Source organism: Heterodontus francisci, chromosome 7 (assembly GCF_036365525.1).
Source record: "Heterodontus francisci isolate sHetFra1 chromosome 7, sHetFra1.hap1, whole genome shotgun sequence".
NCBI classification, from domain to species: Eukaryota; Metazoa; Chordata; class Chondrichthyes; order Heterodontiformes; family Heterodontidae; genus Heterodontus; species Heterodontus francisci.
Window position 1 is genome coordinate 26,488,330 of NC_090377.1, and position 16,841 is coordinate 26,505,170.

The following is a 16,841-nucleotide window of genomic DNA, read 5'->3' on the forward strand; positions in this document are numbered from 1 at the left end:
AAAAAAACGATCCCGACCTCTTCCCCACCTCCCAAAACCTATTAACTCTGACCTTTTTCCTTTCCCACCACCCCTTAGACCAATCAGGAAGGTTTCACTCCATAGTCCCCCCACCGCCCTGAAAACTTAACTCCTCCCCCCTCCCCACCAACGTTCCACTTCAGATCTCTGAGCGGAGATCCGAAAGCACCGGAGTTCTGGCAACCAGCCGGAATATTGCAGCGGGACGGCCAGTGCGGCGAGGTAAATATTAATCAAAATAACTTTACATATTTAAATGGTTTCCATTGCCTGGGGGGGAGGGTTCGTCGCTGCTGGTAATGGGGGCGGATCCTCTCCTGGAGGTATTTTCCGGGGCCCCCCTACCATGACCCCTGATATCGGGGGGCTGGTAAAATTGGGCTTCATGCATGGAGGTATTGAGTACAATAGCAGAGAAGTTATGCTGAACCTTTATAAAGCTCTAGTTAGGCCACAACTGGAGTTTTGCATCCAGTTCTGGTCACTACACTTTAGGAAGGATGTGAGGGTCATTGAGAGGATGCAGGGAAGATTTACCAGAATGGTTCCGTGGATGAGGGATTTTAGCTACAAGGTAAGGTTGGAGAAGCTGGGGTTGTTCTCCTTGAAGCAAAGCAGATTCAGGGGAGATTTGATAGAGGTTTAGACAAGGTAGATAAAGAAAAGCTGTTCCTACTAGCTGCAAGGAATGTGGGAAGAACTTTTTTATGCAGTGAGTTGTAATGACCTGGAACTCGCTGCCTACGAGGATAGTGGGAATTGAAACGATCCATGATTTCAAAAGGAAATTGGATGGGCACTTGAGGGAAATAAATTTGCAGGGCTACAGTGATCGAGCAGGGGAGGGAATGACTGGATTGCTCTCCAGACAGCCAGCGTGGACTGAATGGACCAAATGGTGGCTTCCTGTGCCTGTCTCTTAACTCTCTGACACCTTGCTTCCACTATTTGACTTGGATCAACATAAAAGCCTAGTTTCCACTAATTCACAGAATCACAGATTAATAGTGCAGAAGAGGCCCTTCGGCCCATCGAGTCTGCATCTTGGCTTTTCGAGCAAAATCGGCTTAAATCAGCCAAACCAGTGTAAAAGATCACAGAATTTTAAACGCAAGCCAAGTCGAGCGTAACTTGAGTTTCTGCAATCTTTGACGCTGCTTCAAAAAACAATGCCCTGGAAACTGGCCCCGGCTGGAGCTGACCACGCCCACCCAAAGAGAAAGAATGAGCATGGCGAATTTCCCTGATCGCCACTGTTTGAGGAGACTCTTCAAATTAAACTTGTTTTGTGGGCATACAGACACTAATGGGCACATTTGAAAGTTTTTGCATTGTTTAAAAAATATTACTGAGAGACTGATTAGTGTACAGGGAATATTGTAAGGAAAAAGTTATTAGAGGGGTGTAGGGGTGGGGGGAGAATGAAAAATCCGATTGCATTCATAGAATTGCACCAGTATTGTTTGCTTAACTGAATCATATCCATTGTGCTTGCAGTATAGTGGAGCAGTTAGATTGGATTACATGACTTTTGGCAGGCTCTCCATCATTCCATGACGTTTGAATACAGTTGCCAGCATTCTCAGTGACATGGATATAATGTTCTTTGCCTGATTGGGATACTTAGCCTGGTACTCACCTTGCCTGATTTTTTTTGAGCTTGTGAGAGCTTTGTAGTAGTACTTGTCTTTATGCAGAGTTGAGGGTTAAAGAATTTTGTATGCTTTCCGAGTGTGGGAAATATTTCTTTATCTGTAGCTTTCTCCCATTTGCCAATTTCTATCTTCCATTACTTTCCCATTGCACTTGAGATTCTACCCTCACTCATAGTGCGCAGCGCATAACCAATTGGATGTGTAAACGGCATTCTGCTTACGCTGTTCCTAACCTGTGTATGAGAAACCATTGTTTAATTGTTCACTGCAATCCTTCCTCACTTGCTGTGCTTTCCTCCCCCTGCACCCCCATCACCACCAAAGCAGACTGACTGATTGAAATTGAATTTTTGGACAGTTACGGTGTGAAAGAGAAACAGAATGCTAAAACTGCTCAACAGGTCTGGCAGCATCTGGAAAGAGAAACAGAGTTAATTTTCAGGTTGATGACCCTTTGCCAGTTATGTTGCAGTGTTATATCTGACCATCTTCATGATGTGTCAGTGCAGCAAGTGACTAAAACTTTTCTTTTGAACTCTTGGAGTTGGAAATCATTCTAGTTCTCAAGTTATGCATGCTTTTCATTCCTGTGAAACAGTGCAATATAATGGAATTTGAAAAATACATAAGCACAATATTTCATTTGTTTACTTTCACTATATTTGTATAAAATTAAACACACTGGTATTGTGTGGTAAATTATGATACTTCTGCCTAAAATCATTTGCATAACCTGTAAACCCAAAGGTTAATATTCAGATTGCCAGTTTCTGCGTCCTAACTTCTAATGTATTTTTAGATTGCCTTTATTTACACACAAAGGTGCTAGATATTGATGCTTCCCTTTGAGCTGGTAGATTTCTGAAATTGAAATGTACAGCAAAATTGGAAGTGTAATCTACAGACACAATATGTAGCTCTAAAGGGAGATTTTTGTACATGTAACTCTCTTTGAATGTTTATATGTCTTAAAAGCATTGGAAACAGACTTGGAGTTGGCATTTTTGTGTACATAATAAATGCTGCCCACAGCCCATTATTTCCATTTGTAATAGTTGAGTGGGGCTTCAGATGTTGCATCAGGAGTTAGTTCTGCACATTTCCCCTCTTCCTAGGACTTCTTCAGGGTTTTTGAATTGCATAAAATTCTCAAGGAATGGCATGCTAGCATGTTTACAGCATTTAATCTTTCAGGTTTCTTGTTCTTGGGATATTCTATCAAGTTGTTATTGATATTGTTGTTGGAATGCATCTGTAGCCCACAAAATACTCCGGGGGTTCTCTCGGAAGCTTTTTTCTACTTTTTGAGTTCCTGAGGTTAAAAATAGAGTAATAACTTGCCGGTTGTTTTTTTTTCTTAAACCACAATCAGTATGATTTTTGTCCTCTGAAGTTGCTGAAAGTGAAAAGTAATCTGTGAGCTTAATTTTTAAACCAATAAGTTTTCCCTGTAGATGACTTGCACAGAGTTGAAGCATTTCAGTAGCACGGCCAAATATTTAAATATCAGTGTTTTCTCTCTATATTTTTAGGTTAATCCTGAAGTATTCTGCATTTATTTCTTACTCTGAATAATCATTTGCTGTTCAAAGAACATAATTTTTTGCTTTGCTGTGTCAATTCATAGTACAAAGAACAGTACAGCACAGGAACAGGCCATTCGGCCCTCCAAGCCTGCGCCGATCTTGATGCCTGCCTAAACTAAAACCTTCTGCACTTCCGGGGACCGTATCCCTCTATTCCCATCCTATTCATGTATTTGTCAAGATGCCTCTTAAACGTCGCTATCGTACCTGCTTCCACCATCTCCCCCAGTAGCAAGTTCCAGGCACTCACCACCCTCTGTGTAAAGAACTTGCCTCGCACATCCCCTCTAAACTTTGCCCCTCTGACCTTAAACCTGTGTCCCCTAGTAACTGACTCTTCCACCCTGGGAAAAAGCTTCTGACTATCCACTCTGTCCATGCCGCTCATAACTTTGTAAACCTCTATCATGTCGCCCCTCCACCTCCATTGTTCCAGTGAAAACAATCTGAGTTTATCCAACCTCTCCTCATAGCTAATGCCCTCCAGACCAGGCAACATGCAGGTAAACCTTTCCTGTACCCTCTCCAAAGCCTCCACGTCCTTCTGGTAGTGTGGCTACCAGAATTGCACGCAATATTCTAAGTGTGGCCTAACTAAAGTTCTGTACAGCTGCAGCATGACTTGCCAATTTTTATACTCTATGCCCCGACCGATGAAGGCAAGCATGCCATATGCTTTCTTGACTACCTTATCCACCTGCGTTGCCACTTTCAGTGACCTGTGGACCTGTACGCCCAGATCTCTCTGCCTGTCAATACTCCTAAGGGTTCTGCCATTTACTGTATACTTCCCACCTGTATTAGATCTTCCAAAATGCATTACCTCACATTTGTCCGGATTAAACTCCATCTGCCATTTCTCCGCCCAAGTCTCCAACCGAGCTATATCCTGCTGGGTCCTCTGACAATCCTCATCATTATCCGTAACTCCACCAACCTTTGTGTCGTCCGCAAACTTACTAATCAGACCAGCTACATTTTCCTCCAAATCATTTATAATACTACAAACAGCAAAGATCCCAGCACTGATCCCTGCGGAACACCACTAGTCACAGCCCTCCATTCAGAAAAGCACCCTTCCGCTGCTACCCTCTGTCTTTTATTTATTTAGAGATACAGCACTGAAACAGGCCCTTCGGCCCACCAAGTCTGTGCCGACCAACAACCACCCATTTATACTAATCCCATATTCCCTACCACCTACCTATACTAGGGGTAATTTACAATGGCCAATTTACCTATCACCTGCAAGTCTTTGGCGGTGGGAGGAAACCGGAGCACCCGGCAAAAACCCACGCGGTCTCAGGGAGAACTTGCAAACTCCGCACAGGCAGTACCCAGAATTGAACTCAGGTCCCTGGAGCTGTGAGGCTGCGGTGCTGACCACTGCGCCACTGTGCCGCCCACGACCGAGCCAGTTCTGTATCCATCTTGCCAGCTCACCTCTGATCCCGTGTGACCAGAAAGTAGTAGAAAGCTAAAAGATACTTCCTTAATTATAAAACCAGTCTGATTACACACAATAAATTGTGAGCAAATGTGTGGAATATATATATATATATGTTTTCAACATGGTGGCTCCTCATCAGAGCCCTTTCCTATCCTGAGTGGTGAGAAACAGGGCTGTGTTCTCGCACCCACACTTTTTGGGATTTTCTTCTCCCTGCTGCTTTCACATGCGTTCAAATCCTCTGAAGAAGGAATTTTCCTCCACACAAGATCAGGGGGCAGGTTGTTCAACCTTGCCCGTCTAAGAGCGAAGTCCAAAGTACGGAAAGTCCTCATCAGGGAACTCCTCTTTGCTGACGATGCTGCTTTAACATCTCACACTGAAGAATGCCTGCAGAGTCTCATCGACAGGTTTGCGTCTGCCTGCAATGAATTTGGCCTAACCATCAGCCTCAAGAAAACGAACATCATGGGGCAGGATGTCAGAAATGCTCCATCCATCAATATTGGCGACCACGCTCTGGAAGTGGTTCAAGAGTTCACCTACCTAGGCTCAACTATCACCAGTAACCTGTCTCTAGATGCAGAAATCAACAAGCGCATGGGTAAGGCTTCCACTGCTATGTTCAGACTGGCCAAGAGAGTGTGGGAAAATGGCGCACTGACACGGAACACAAAAGTCCGAGTGTATCAGGCCTGTGTCCTCAGTACCTTGCTCTACGGCAGCGAGGCCTGGACAACGTATGCCAGCCAAGAGCGACGTCTCAATTCATTCCATCTTCGCTGCCTTCGGAGAATACTTGGCATCAGGTGGCAGGACTATATCTCCAACACAGAAGTCCTTGAAGCGGCCAACATCCCCAGCTTATACACACTACTGAGTCAGCGGCGCTTGAGATGGCTTGGCCATGTGAGCCGCATGGAAGATGGCAGGATCCCCAAAGACACATTGTACAGCGAGCTCGCCACTGGTATCAGACCCACCGGCCGTCCATGTCTCCGTTATAAAGACGTCTGCAAACGCGACATGAAATCGTGTGACATTGATCACAAGTCGTGGGAGTCAGTTGCCAGCATTCGCCAGAGCTGGCGGGCAGCCATAAAGACAGGGCTAAATTGTGGCGAGTCGAAGAGACTTAGTAGTTGGCAGGAAAAAAGACAGAGGCGCAAGGGGAGAGCCAACTGTGCAACAGCCCCAACAAACAAATTTCTCTGCAGCACCTGTGGAAGAGCCTGTCACTCCAGAATTGGCCTTTATAGCCACTCCAGGCGCTGCTTCACAAACCACTGACCACCTCCAGGCGCGTATCCATTGTCTCTCGAGATAAGGAGGCCCAAAAGAATATTTTTTTGAGGACTCGAATTATGGACATTGTTTTATTTGGGAAAACTGAAAAGGATTCCATGGATGTTATTTTCACTGGGGTAATTGAAAGGACACTGAGAGGACTTGGTTTGTAAACACCCCTTACTGGAAGTCACCTGTCTTCAGATAAATACCCAACAGGGGCTTTTTGAGAATATGGTTACAGAGAAGTGACAGATCAAGATTTATACGGGTCCGGAGGTTTGACTAGAGATGTTTTTGGTTTCGCTTTGGTGTGAGTTGGGGTGTGGAGTGTTTTGAAATAAGTTTTTAAAAATAGCCAAGAGAGCTGAGCCCCAGCTCAGCCTTTTCCATCTCTTTGAAAAGCCTGCCAGCTTTTCTATCTCTTTGAGAAGCTCTTTGAAGCGAGTGTAAGAAATCCTTAAAGACCTGCCAGAAACCCCAGATACTGCATTTCACCCAGGAAAACCTGCCAAACTGATCTTAAACATCACCTAAAAAGAACTGGTTTAGAAAGATCCCAGAGTCAGCCATCTATACATATTTGGGATGTCAAACCAAAAAAGGGGCAACTGACATCTTTCCATATCTTTTTTTTTTCAAGAATTAGCATGTATTTGGCCAAAGTATTCTTTTTGTCTTTTTTTTTGTAACAGAGCTCTAAAGAGAAAGAAATCTCTCTTTTTTGGTGTGTGTGTGTGTGTGTGTGTGTGTGTGTGTGTGTGTGTGTGTGTGTGTGTGTGTGTGTTAGTGTTAAGGTAAAAAGGGAACTTTCGTATTTCACTCTGTATTAATGCTTTGCTTCGTTACTGGTAAAGTCTTCTTTTACAATAAACTGACAATTTTGTTTATTAAACCTGGTTGGTGTATTTTATTCTGGGTACTGCATCGGTAACTGGGTAAACATTTAAATATATGTTATGACCTTTGGAGAAGTGGAACTAGAGAAAACAGTTGCTCCTCCTGCCTCAGTTGTAACACTATTGAACTCCAAATCTGAAGCTGAAATGCAGCTCCCTTTACCTCAGGTGTTCTACTGAAAGTTATATATCTCTGGTCCAAGTGCCGTAAATCAAGTAGGTTTGGGAATGTTACGACCAGTCTAGGGTTCCCTCTCAGCCTTCACCTGGTCTTACTGTAACAGGGTTGAATTTTAAACACACCGTGTTTTTAGCTCCCCCTTGGTGAATTCTTGTTCACCGCTTTCCAATTGTAAGGCGAAGAAACCAACCAAACAGGTTTTTTTAGGTTTAAAGAAGAAAAGTTGAAATTTATTAAACTTAAACTCTAATAGCTTAACGCCTACAGATATGTGACATGCCCACGCTAGCATATGTGATACACACATGCAGATAGAGACAGGAAAAGGCAGAAGAAATAAAGTGGAAATGTTTGAGGCAATATCTGAAGATGGTTTTGGTTACTGTTCTTCAAGCTCGCTGTAGAATCCTTAGGAAGGTCTTGCTTTTCGTTGGGGCCTAGTATTCTTCTTAAACCTTGTTCGATGTAGGAGACTTTTCTCTCTTGAGGTGCACGTTTCCTCAGTGGGTCCAGAGGCTTGTGAAAAAGAGATGGGAGCAGACAGGAGAGGCTGTGGCAAGCCCGCCAAGAGAGGTCTTTACAGTCCAGAAGCAAACAGTCTCTCTCTCTCTCTCTCTCTCTCTCTCTCTCTCAAACCGTCTGTACAATTCAAAAAAACCCCTGTTGCCCACCAGCTTAGTCATGTGACTAGCTGGTTTGACCATGTCTGTGGATTTAGCCATCTTAGCAGTCATGCTGGAATGTGAGCTTCCTCACCTTCAATGTCTGGTGATCAAAATCCATTGTGGATTGAATGTGTCACGGAATGGTCCTTTGTCTCCACAAGCAAAGTCTGTTAGTATGTAAATGTTCTTTCCAGCCACAGCTGATCTGTTTAACAAGTCATTTCCTCGCTCCAGCAATAGTTTAAAATCAATGTTCATATGACAAAATTAATATGCCTCATTCTTGGCAGGTGGGGGTCTGCATGACGGGAACCTTTAATCCAACTGCTAGTGGGTGCAAAAACACACAACAAAACAGCCCTTCTTTTGGCCACTAGGTGCAACAACCATAATAACTTTTTATACAGAAAATTAATGTGATGAAATGTCTCAAAATGCTTCATGGCAAATGGGCTGAGCAGTAGTTACAATAGTTAAAGCTAACTGAATTTTGACGAAAAATGGTTATGAGAAGACTTTAAAGGTGGGAAGGGAAGTGCCAAAAGGGAAGTAGATGGGAAGGCAGAGGTTTAGGGAGAGATCTCCAAAGGGTATAACCTTGCTCAATGAAAACTCTGCAACAAAGATAAAAATGGACTGTTTCCAGTGATTGAAGAGCCTACAATGAGGAGACGTAAATCTCTTGCATTTAGTTTTATATCTAGGACAGAGTAGGGTAATTTTTTTTTTAAAGATAGCAGATTGTGTGCCTGTGAAATATGCTACTGGAATTAATGATGAAACAGAGACCATATCAACACTTAATAAGTTGGAAAAGTTGTTGAAGGAAAGGAGGATAAAGCAATATCGGAACACTGCGGGCATGTGCAATTAGGATTGCTACTTGTGTGGTAGTTTTTTTTAATTGACTGGTTGGCTGAACGGCCTGTTCCTTATTGTAATGACTGCGTAATTCTATTTAAACTCAACTGATCACTTTTTTCAGACAGATTTTTCTATTTCATCTGATTGCCAAGTCAGTATCTGACCTGCTTGCTAATTTGCAATGAATACAGAGAACTTTAATCATCATCACAGGCTGGCATATCGAATCTTATCAAATGCCTTCTTAAAATTCTAGCAAATTATATCCACTTAATGACCCTCAGTTGCTAAAGTTATATCCTCAAGTTCAGACTCTGAACCAGAACTTCTTGATCAACATGGATGAAAATTTATCGTAAAAGTGAGGAGCTGATATGAGTAACCAGTTACTAGTTACAAAACGTTTGTACAATTTAACAAGCAGTTGAATTGAAACAAAAAAACTAATTTAGCTGGCTTTGCCCACACACACGTTGGCTCCACTATTGTGGCTGCTTTTTCCAAATACTCCAAAGAAGCATTGTACAGCGAGCTCGTCACTGGTGTCAGACCCACTGGCCGTCCATGTCTCCACTTTAAAGACGTGTACAAATGCAACTTGAAGTCCTGTTGCATTGACCACAAGTCGTGGGAGTCAGTTGCCAGTGATAGCCAGAGCTGGCAGACAGCCATAAAGGCGGGGCTAAAGAGTGGCAAGTCGAAGAGACTTAGCAGTTGGCAGGAAAAGAGACAGAAGTGCAAGGAGAGAGCCAACTGTGTCACAGCCCCGACAACCAGTTTTATCTGCAGCACCTGTGGAAGAGTCTGTCACTAGAATTGGCCTTTATAGCCACTCCAGGTGCTGCTCCACAAACCACTGACCACCTCTAGACGCTTACCCATTACCTCTCGAGATAAGGAGGCCAAAGAAGATGATTGTGGCTGCTTTTTCCAAATTCTCCAAAGATCTAGAGTCTTGCATTACAGAGGAAGGTGAGAGAAGGAAGTTGTATATTCACAAGAGTATTTTGCAGTGTTGATCGCTTGTGTTCAAACCCAAACTATGGCAGCAGTTACTTCTTGCTTTGGAAAAGCTTCAGAATGGGAAGAATTGAGTTGTCCAAATAGACTCATATAGATTGACCTGTAAAAATGTCAAGTGAAAGTGGATTTTTTAAATTTAAGAGCAGTAAACCCTGCAAAAGCTCTTAACTGTTCATGAGAACTTGCCAGAATTGTCAAACTCATTAGCATTAATAAGGCTGTGATGCAATCTGCTTAAGTATGCACCAGCTGTGTTGGTAATGATGTGCACAACCATCCACAGGATGTGATTGCTGGTAGAGACCTTATTTTTGATGTTTAATAGTGTTTCTCACTGTAAATGCTAAGTTGTGTTCTGAAAAGCTAGTTGGTGTATATTAAATTTTAGAATTGTCACCTTTTTGCAGTGTTATAGTTAAAAATGATCGATCTCCGTTCTCTTCAAAATTCTCTTATGAGTCTGGGTCTTGTAGAAATCTTATCAAATGTTTGTGATTGTATTTCTATCTTTCCAGCTCCATGAATGAAGTTGTACACACATCACCTACAATTGGCAGTAATGTGGAAGAGATTGTGGTGAATAACACACATTTCCTAATGTGGGATATTGGAGGTCAGGAGTCATTGCGTTCATCATGGAACACCTACTATACCAATACGGAGGTAAGGTTTAACTTGAAGCTCTCTACAAAACTATCGATCTAAAACAGGCATGAGGTTCTGATATAAAAGCAAAATACTGCAGATGCTGGAAATCTGAAACACAAACAAGAAATGCTGAAAATAATCAGCAGGTCTGGCAGCATCTGTGGAGAGAGAAGCAGAGTTAACGTTTCTGGTCAGTGACCCTTCTTCAGAAGTTCTGATAGAGAGTCATCGACCGGAAACGTTAACTCTGCTTCTCTCTCCACAGATGCTGCCAGACCTGCTGAGTATTTCCAGCATTTCTTGTTTGTATATGAGGTTCTGATGTCTTGTTTCTGTTTTAAATTCTGTAAATTTTGCTAAATTAAATTAATGAGCTAAGTTTAGCTCACACCTCCACTTCTAAGGTAATGCATTAGTGTTTCAATGTGCCCTGCTAGGAAAATGAAAAGTTGAAAAATTTAAATCTTTCTGTCTGGCTGTGCATCCCAAACTCCAGCTAACTTTATGTGCGACTTCCTTACACTGCTCTTGGTTTCATTGAACTATCCACCAACTCCCCCAGATCTCTCTCCTGTTGTATCCTCTGTCCTATATCCTGGAGGCATTTAGTTTATATTCATACTGTTAATTTCCCTTGCCTAGTTTCATTACCTTGCACTGATCCACATTGTCATTTGTCACTCACCAGCCCATCTTTACAGCCTATTCAGATCTCATGGTTTGATTTGCCTCCTCTGTATTGTTTGAATCCTGATACAAAGCTAGATGGGAAACTAAGTTGTGAGGAGGATGCAAAGAAATATAGACACGTTAAATAAGTGGGCATGAAGGTGGCAGAGGGAGTAGAATGTGGGGAAATGTGAAATTTTCCACCTTCGTAGCATAAATAGAAAGGTGGGGTATTTTTTAAAAGATGAAAGACCTGTACAGGTTGGTATGCGGAGGGATTTATGTGCGCTTGTATGTGAATACAGAATGTTAACATACAGGTACGGCAAGCAATTAGGAAGGCAAATGGTATTGTTACGGACAGGTAGGAAGGGGTGTGGGTGGCTTCCATTTTTCACCTCCCAGCTGTGTTTTGTTAAAATGTTATGCTAGTTTCTGAGTATTTTTAGGGTCAAATAAACCAACAACTGCCAGGCTTTCTCGTAGGTTAAAGAAAAAGATAGCTTTTTTTTACAATACCATTCCCAAAATGGTCACAATCTTCATCCACTCAAACATTCACACGCACACATGCATACACAAGAATAGACAGAGAGAGAGAAAAGGATAGGATATAATTTTACAGTTCAAAGTGATAGAGTTTGTGGTTTATAGAATTATTGAGTCTTCTCAGGAAGAAATTTTTTTTAAAGGTGCAAGCTTGGTTGTTTGCAGTCTTGATCTTGTTGAGGTGTTGTGGAGTTCTAGTGGTTGAAACTCAGCCCAAAATTGCTGGTGTGAATATGGGTTACCTTCACAGATGGAGGGTCTCAAAGTCACTTTGTAATTCCTCTCCTGCAGTAGTTCAGTTCTTGTTCAGCAAGAGTTCTTCTGCTTGGCTGGATCTCTCTCTCTCTCTCCCTCTCTCCCTCTCCCTCTCCCTCTCCCTCTCTCTCTCTCTCAGCCTCTGGCTAGAAACTGGCTTTCTGTGGCCTTGGATTGGTCTCTCTCTTCAGAAGGTTACTTTTAAGGTCAAAATCAATCTCCTTTGATTTTCTATTAAGCAACACTTGGCCCTTTCCCCTGGTATGACCACACAATGGGACCAGGATATGGAAACCATGGCAATCTATTGATGTCAAAATGGGGGCCATTCTGTTAAAAAGATGCTACGTCACTCCTATTCATTTTGGTTTGGACTGTGAGTCAGTCTGTCTCCAGAACCTTTATTTAGTTCATTCATGTATATAGGAGTCATCAATATGCAATGGTGCTCCTTTCAGTTTCAATAGATTCTTCCCAGAGCTATTCAGATGCAGTTAGAGTTTCGTCTTTACAGGCAGGTCTGTTGATTTCTAGTATGGGGGGGGGGGGGGGGGGTCACGTGACCGCTACTCTATTTTGACTGTGGTACAAGTGTCCATGTTCTTGTGGTTTAATTTAACTGTTGACTTTTTTTTGTCATAATTTCTCCAATTCATTGTTCATTTCATTACGGTTCCATCCATGCATGACAGTATGTTAAACATTATTGCAAGGGGGTTGGAATATGAGTAAGGAAATCTTGCTGCAATTATATAGACCTTTGGCGATATCACACCTGGAGTACCGTGGACAGTTTTGGTCATCGTAGGAAAAATTTACATGCTTTCACCTTCCACTCCTCCTTTAAGAATCCACCTTGACTTAAGATTTTCGTCAACCCTCCTAATATTTACTCCTTTTCTTCGGCATCTGTGAGGGCCTTGGGAGGTTTTTTACATGAAAGGCACTATATAAATACAAGATTGTTTTGCTTGTAGTGGGCTGAATTTTGAGGCTCTAGGAACCAGGAACTGATATGCATCAGGTAGCTTAATAAAACTTCAGATGCATTGCCTACCCATTAATATCAATAGATGGAATTTGCAGGAAAATTACGTGTAATTTTCCCATATTTAGTCTGTTATGTGTGAGGCTCAGTGTTTCTATAGATAATCCACTTTTCATTCATGCTTTTCAATTCTAAGAATGTGCCCAATTTCCTTAGCTTACCTCTATCCCCTCAAAATATGCCTTTCTAAAATTAAGTATTGTATCCATCCTTTTTACCATAATGGCTCTAACCTTAAACTCTACTGTTAATGTTGCCAAAGTGTTTTGATTCTGACCTGCTTTACCATTTTATGTAATCATTTAATATCTAGTTCAATTGCTTACCTGCTTAAATGGCTCAGTTGCTATTCAGCAGTGCAATAATCTAAAGTTGGGTCTGGAATCACGTTTTACTTCTATTTTGTTACAGATTTCCAAATCTATCCCTAATTAATTTAAACTACAACAACTGATTTTGAACCTATACATATTTCCTGTATTTGGCTACAAAGTTCTTGGTCTAATTTCTCCTTCTGGCTTGGTAGTCTATAGTTGGTGCACAGAGCCACATTCCCTCTCTGCTTCTCACTTAGACCTGTTTACAAGGTTTCATCGTTATCTGCATCTGGATGGTATTTAGGTCCATCTCCATTATAATCAACTTCTCTTTCACACACAAGTCCACACCTGCTCCCACAGGCTTTTTTCCATATCCTTTATGTTTATCCAATCCATGTCATTATTGGACCAGATCTCTGCAATGCCATACATTCCCCCTCCAGCAAGAGTCTAGAGATCTCCTACATTATTTCCAAGTCTCCTGTAATTCATATATAGAGCTAGAGACATCCATTTCTCTGGATTAATGTTTATTGTATAATTTCTGCATGTGGTCATATCTGTATCCTCCATTGTACGTGAACCATCACCTACCAGTCCCTGCTCTGAACCATTAACATCAACTTTTTGTATTTTAAGTACCTCTAACAGTTTATTTTCCCTCTTCCTCATTATCTGCACTTTAACCCTTCTCCACCTTATTTGCTTAAGTTCTCCCCCATTATTTACCCTTTTTTGCAAAAATATTAGTAGCAGTCTAATCCACCTGAAGCCCATCCTACCTTCCTTCTGCTTCAGAATTTGTTCCAGTATCCCAGGAATCTGAAAGCCTCGCTATCACAGTTTCTTTCTAGCTATATTATGACATGTCTAATCTGCTAACCCAAAGCAGATGGTATGAGGGCTAAAAGTCTTGTATTTCAGCTTGTTTAAATTCTCACACCATAATATCTAAGACCTCCATCATACTTTATCCTAAATCATTGGTGGATATTTTAACTCTCAGTGGGAAAGTGGCCTGACACACGGCTGGTCCATCTCGGATCCGGAGATCTGGCCAGTTTTTAACACCCTGTTCTCCCTTTAACATCTAACCACCGGCTGAAGCTCACAGAGGAGCAATAGGATTTCCTGCTCTGCCAATGGCTTGCTGCCAGTTACATGTGGTGCTGACAGTTTACTCATTCTGTGATAATGAGATATGAACTTCAATAGGGTTCATGCCTCAACTTATCTGTTTTGGCCAGGTTGGCCCATCCACTTCACATCTGATTTCAGCGACTTTGCAACTGATTTGGAGGTCAATTAAAAATCACACCCACCATGTCTTAGCCACCCTCTTGCTATATAAGAAGCCTCTTGCTAGCACATCTTTATATACCTGTAAGAATCTGCATAAACTGGGTCTAGTAGTGGTTGTATAACTAGCTGTAATTATATTGCATGGCAAAATCAGTACATCCATTTTAGCTCTTACTGCATGTGTTTCAGTTTGCGATCGTGGTTGTAGACAGTATGGACAGGGAGAGGATAGCTATAACCAGAGATGAACTCTACAAAATGTTGGCACATGAGGTAAGCATTTTGATTGACTGTTCAGACTATTCACAAATTTTATGTTGCTTATCCTGAATTGTAGATTACTTGGAAATGAAAAACAATTAAATTGGTATGGCGAATTAGACATTACTCCATATTTGAAAACATTTTCATACCAGCAACGTAAACAGACACTTTTTATAATAAAGGAATACAAACTCTTAGCAATGAAATGTATTTTGCATCATTCGGTCTTCTCTGCTTAATTACTGAGCGTTGGGTTTGTTTTGTTTCTCTGATGAAAGCAGCAAGGTGTTCAGTTTGGAACCGTTCCCTACTTTAACACCAATGTCATAATTGGAAGGGATTGCATAAATACCTTTACTCCATGTCAGTACTGTGTCTTCATCCAAGGGGTCTAATGTGATTTTTCTTGAATGAAAGAGCTAATTGTATTGGGCCTAACTTAAAACTTAGATGGAAAAGTTGTTTTTCATTCTACCAAAATATTTTTTCCTGCTCACTTTCGGGACAACACATAAAAGGATTAGATGAATACAAATCCCCAAAAGGAATCAATATGTTGTACAGTCACCAAGCATCCATTGCATCACACCCGAGTGTCAGTTAGAAAGTGCCCTGAGTTTCTCACATCGCATGTCACACATGCAAAAGTTAGTGATAGGCTGAAATGAGGACTTGTCTGTTAAATTATGAAATATTTAATTGATTAAATGTGAATGAAACCAAAGCTGTTTGATTTGGCTGATAATTAGCAGTGAGAAATTAATAAGCAGAACAGCGCTCAATTGCCCCCCCAAAACTGCCAGCCTTGAACTGACAGAAGCTGACCACGCTTCTCAAACTGCTCAACTTTCACCCAGCTAAAATGTTGGTTTTAATTTTGGCCCAGAGATCACCTGCCACATTGGATATGCTATGTGCATTTACTAATATCATCTGGTTGCCATGTTCACTTTTCTCGGAAGAGAGAATCTTGGCTAATTTCAAAGTCCATTCTTGAGACAGGGTTTTCATGAAATCAAGGATGCAGGAAGGCAGTTCTAAAGAAAATGGGTGGTAGAGGTGTTCATGTCTTCATGAGTGTCAGACCAGAGAAGGTCAGAAGTTGAGAGGGGAATTTTAAAATGAATTTGGGTGGAAAGTGACAGAGAAGATGGTTAGGTAAAGCAGGATATGGATGGGGTATAGAAGTATGGAAATACTCAGCTCTCAATAATAGAGAATTTAAGGTCTCAGGGTTTCATAATGGAAGGATAAAAGCTATGTGTCTGTATCTGTGTGGGGGAGGAAGAGGAGGTCGGTGCAGAACAGGCTGGGAGTTGAGCTGGACAGAGAATTAGTTGGGGAGAGGCCGAGGGAGGGCGAGTGTGTGAAAATTAAATTCATCAAAAATAAGCAGTCATCCAGTACAGAGGCTAAGTTCGCATAAGAGGGACAAATTTTTGGTGATGTCATGGAAAGTAGGCTCTGTGGAGGAATGGAAATGGTAGCATTGGTCATAAATCGCAGACAGAGAGTTGTTATAGAAAAGTGGATGTCCCAAATAAACAACTGTAAAATTCCTACAATGGTGACTACGCTTCAAAAAAAAAAGTAGTTAATTGTCTGTTAGGCTTTTAGGGATCACCTAAGGTCTTTTATTATAATTAAAGAGAAAATAGTACAGCAAATCAAGTTACTTCAAAAATACAGTTTAATTTCCTTTTTGATTAACTTTCCTTCCAGTGGTTATGAACATTATATAAATGCAAGTTCTTCCTTATAAGATTTTACTTAATCTTGTATTACTTCCTCAGGATGTCCCAAAGTGCTTCAAATCCGATGGGTTGCACTGAATGTTTAGTGATGATTATATAGGTAAACACAGCTGCCAATTTTTGCACACCAAGATCTCAAACAGCAACTGAGATGGCACGGGCTATAGAAAAGCTCCCAGTTCTTCTTGGAATTGTGCTATTGGATTTTTTACGTTCATCTGAACCACGTGGTGACTATTTAATGTCTCATTCAATAGATTTCACCTCCGAAAATGTGATATTTCCTCAGTATCACAGAACTCAATCCTGGAGTTGGGCTTGAATCTACAAGCTCTTGACTCTTGTGAATATTCTTAGCTGACACTACCATTTATTCCTAATTCAAATTATTATTCACTTTT

At 41.4% G+C, this 16,841-nt stretch overlaps 1 protein-coding gene across 3 annotated transcripts in view; it reads left to right on the forward strand.

The window, feature by feature from the left end:
• The window catches only part of arl5a (ADP-ribosylation factor-like 5A), a 44,528-nt gene that overhangs the window by 17,741 nt on the left and 9,946 nt on the right, over positions 1-16,841 (forward strand). For all 3 annotated transcript variants that reach the window (XM_068034913.1, XM_068034914.1, XM_068034912.1), the window contains 2 exons: positions 10,147-10,294; positions 14,612-14,695. In XM_068034913.1, coding sequence (XP_067891014.1) covers positions 10,147-10,294; positions 14,612-14,695 — 232 coding nt within the window. The remainder of the gene's footprint in view (positions 1-10,146; positions 10,295-14,611; positions 14,696-16,841) is intronic.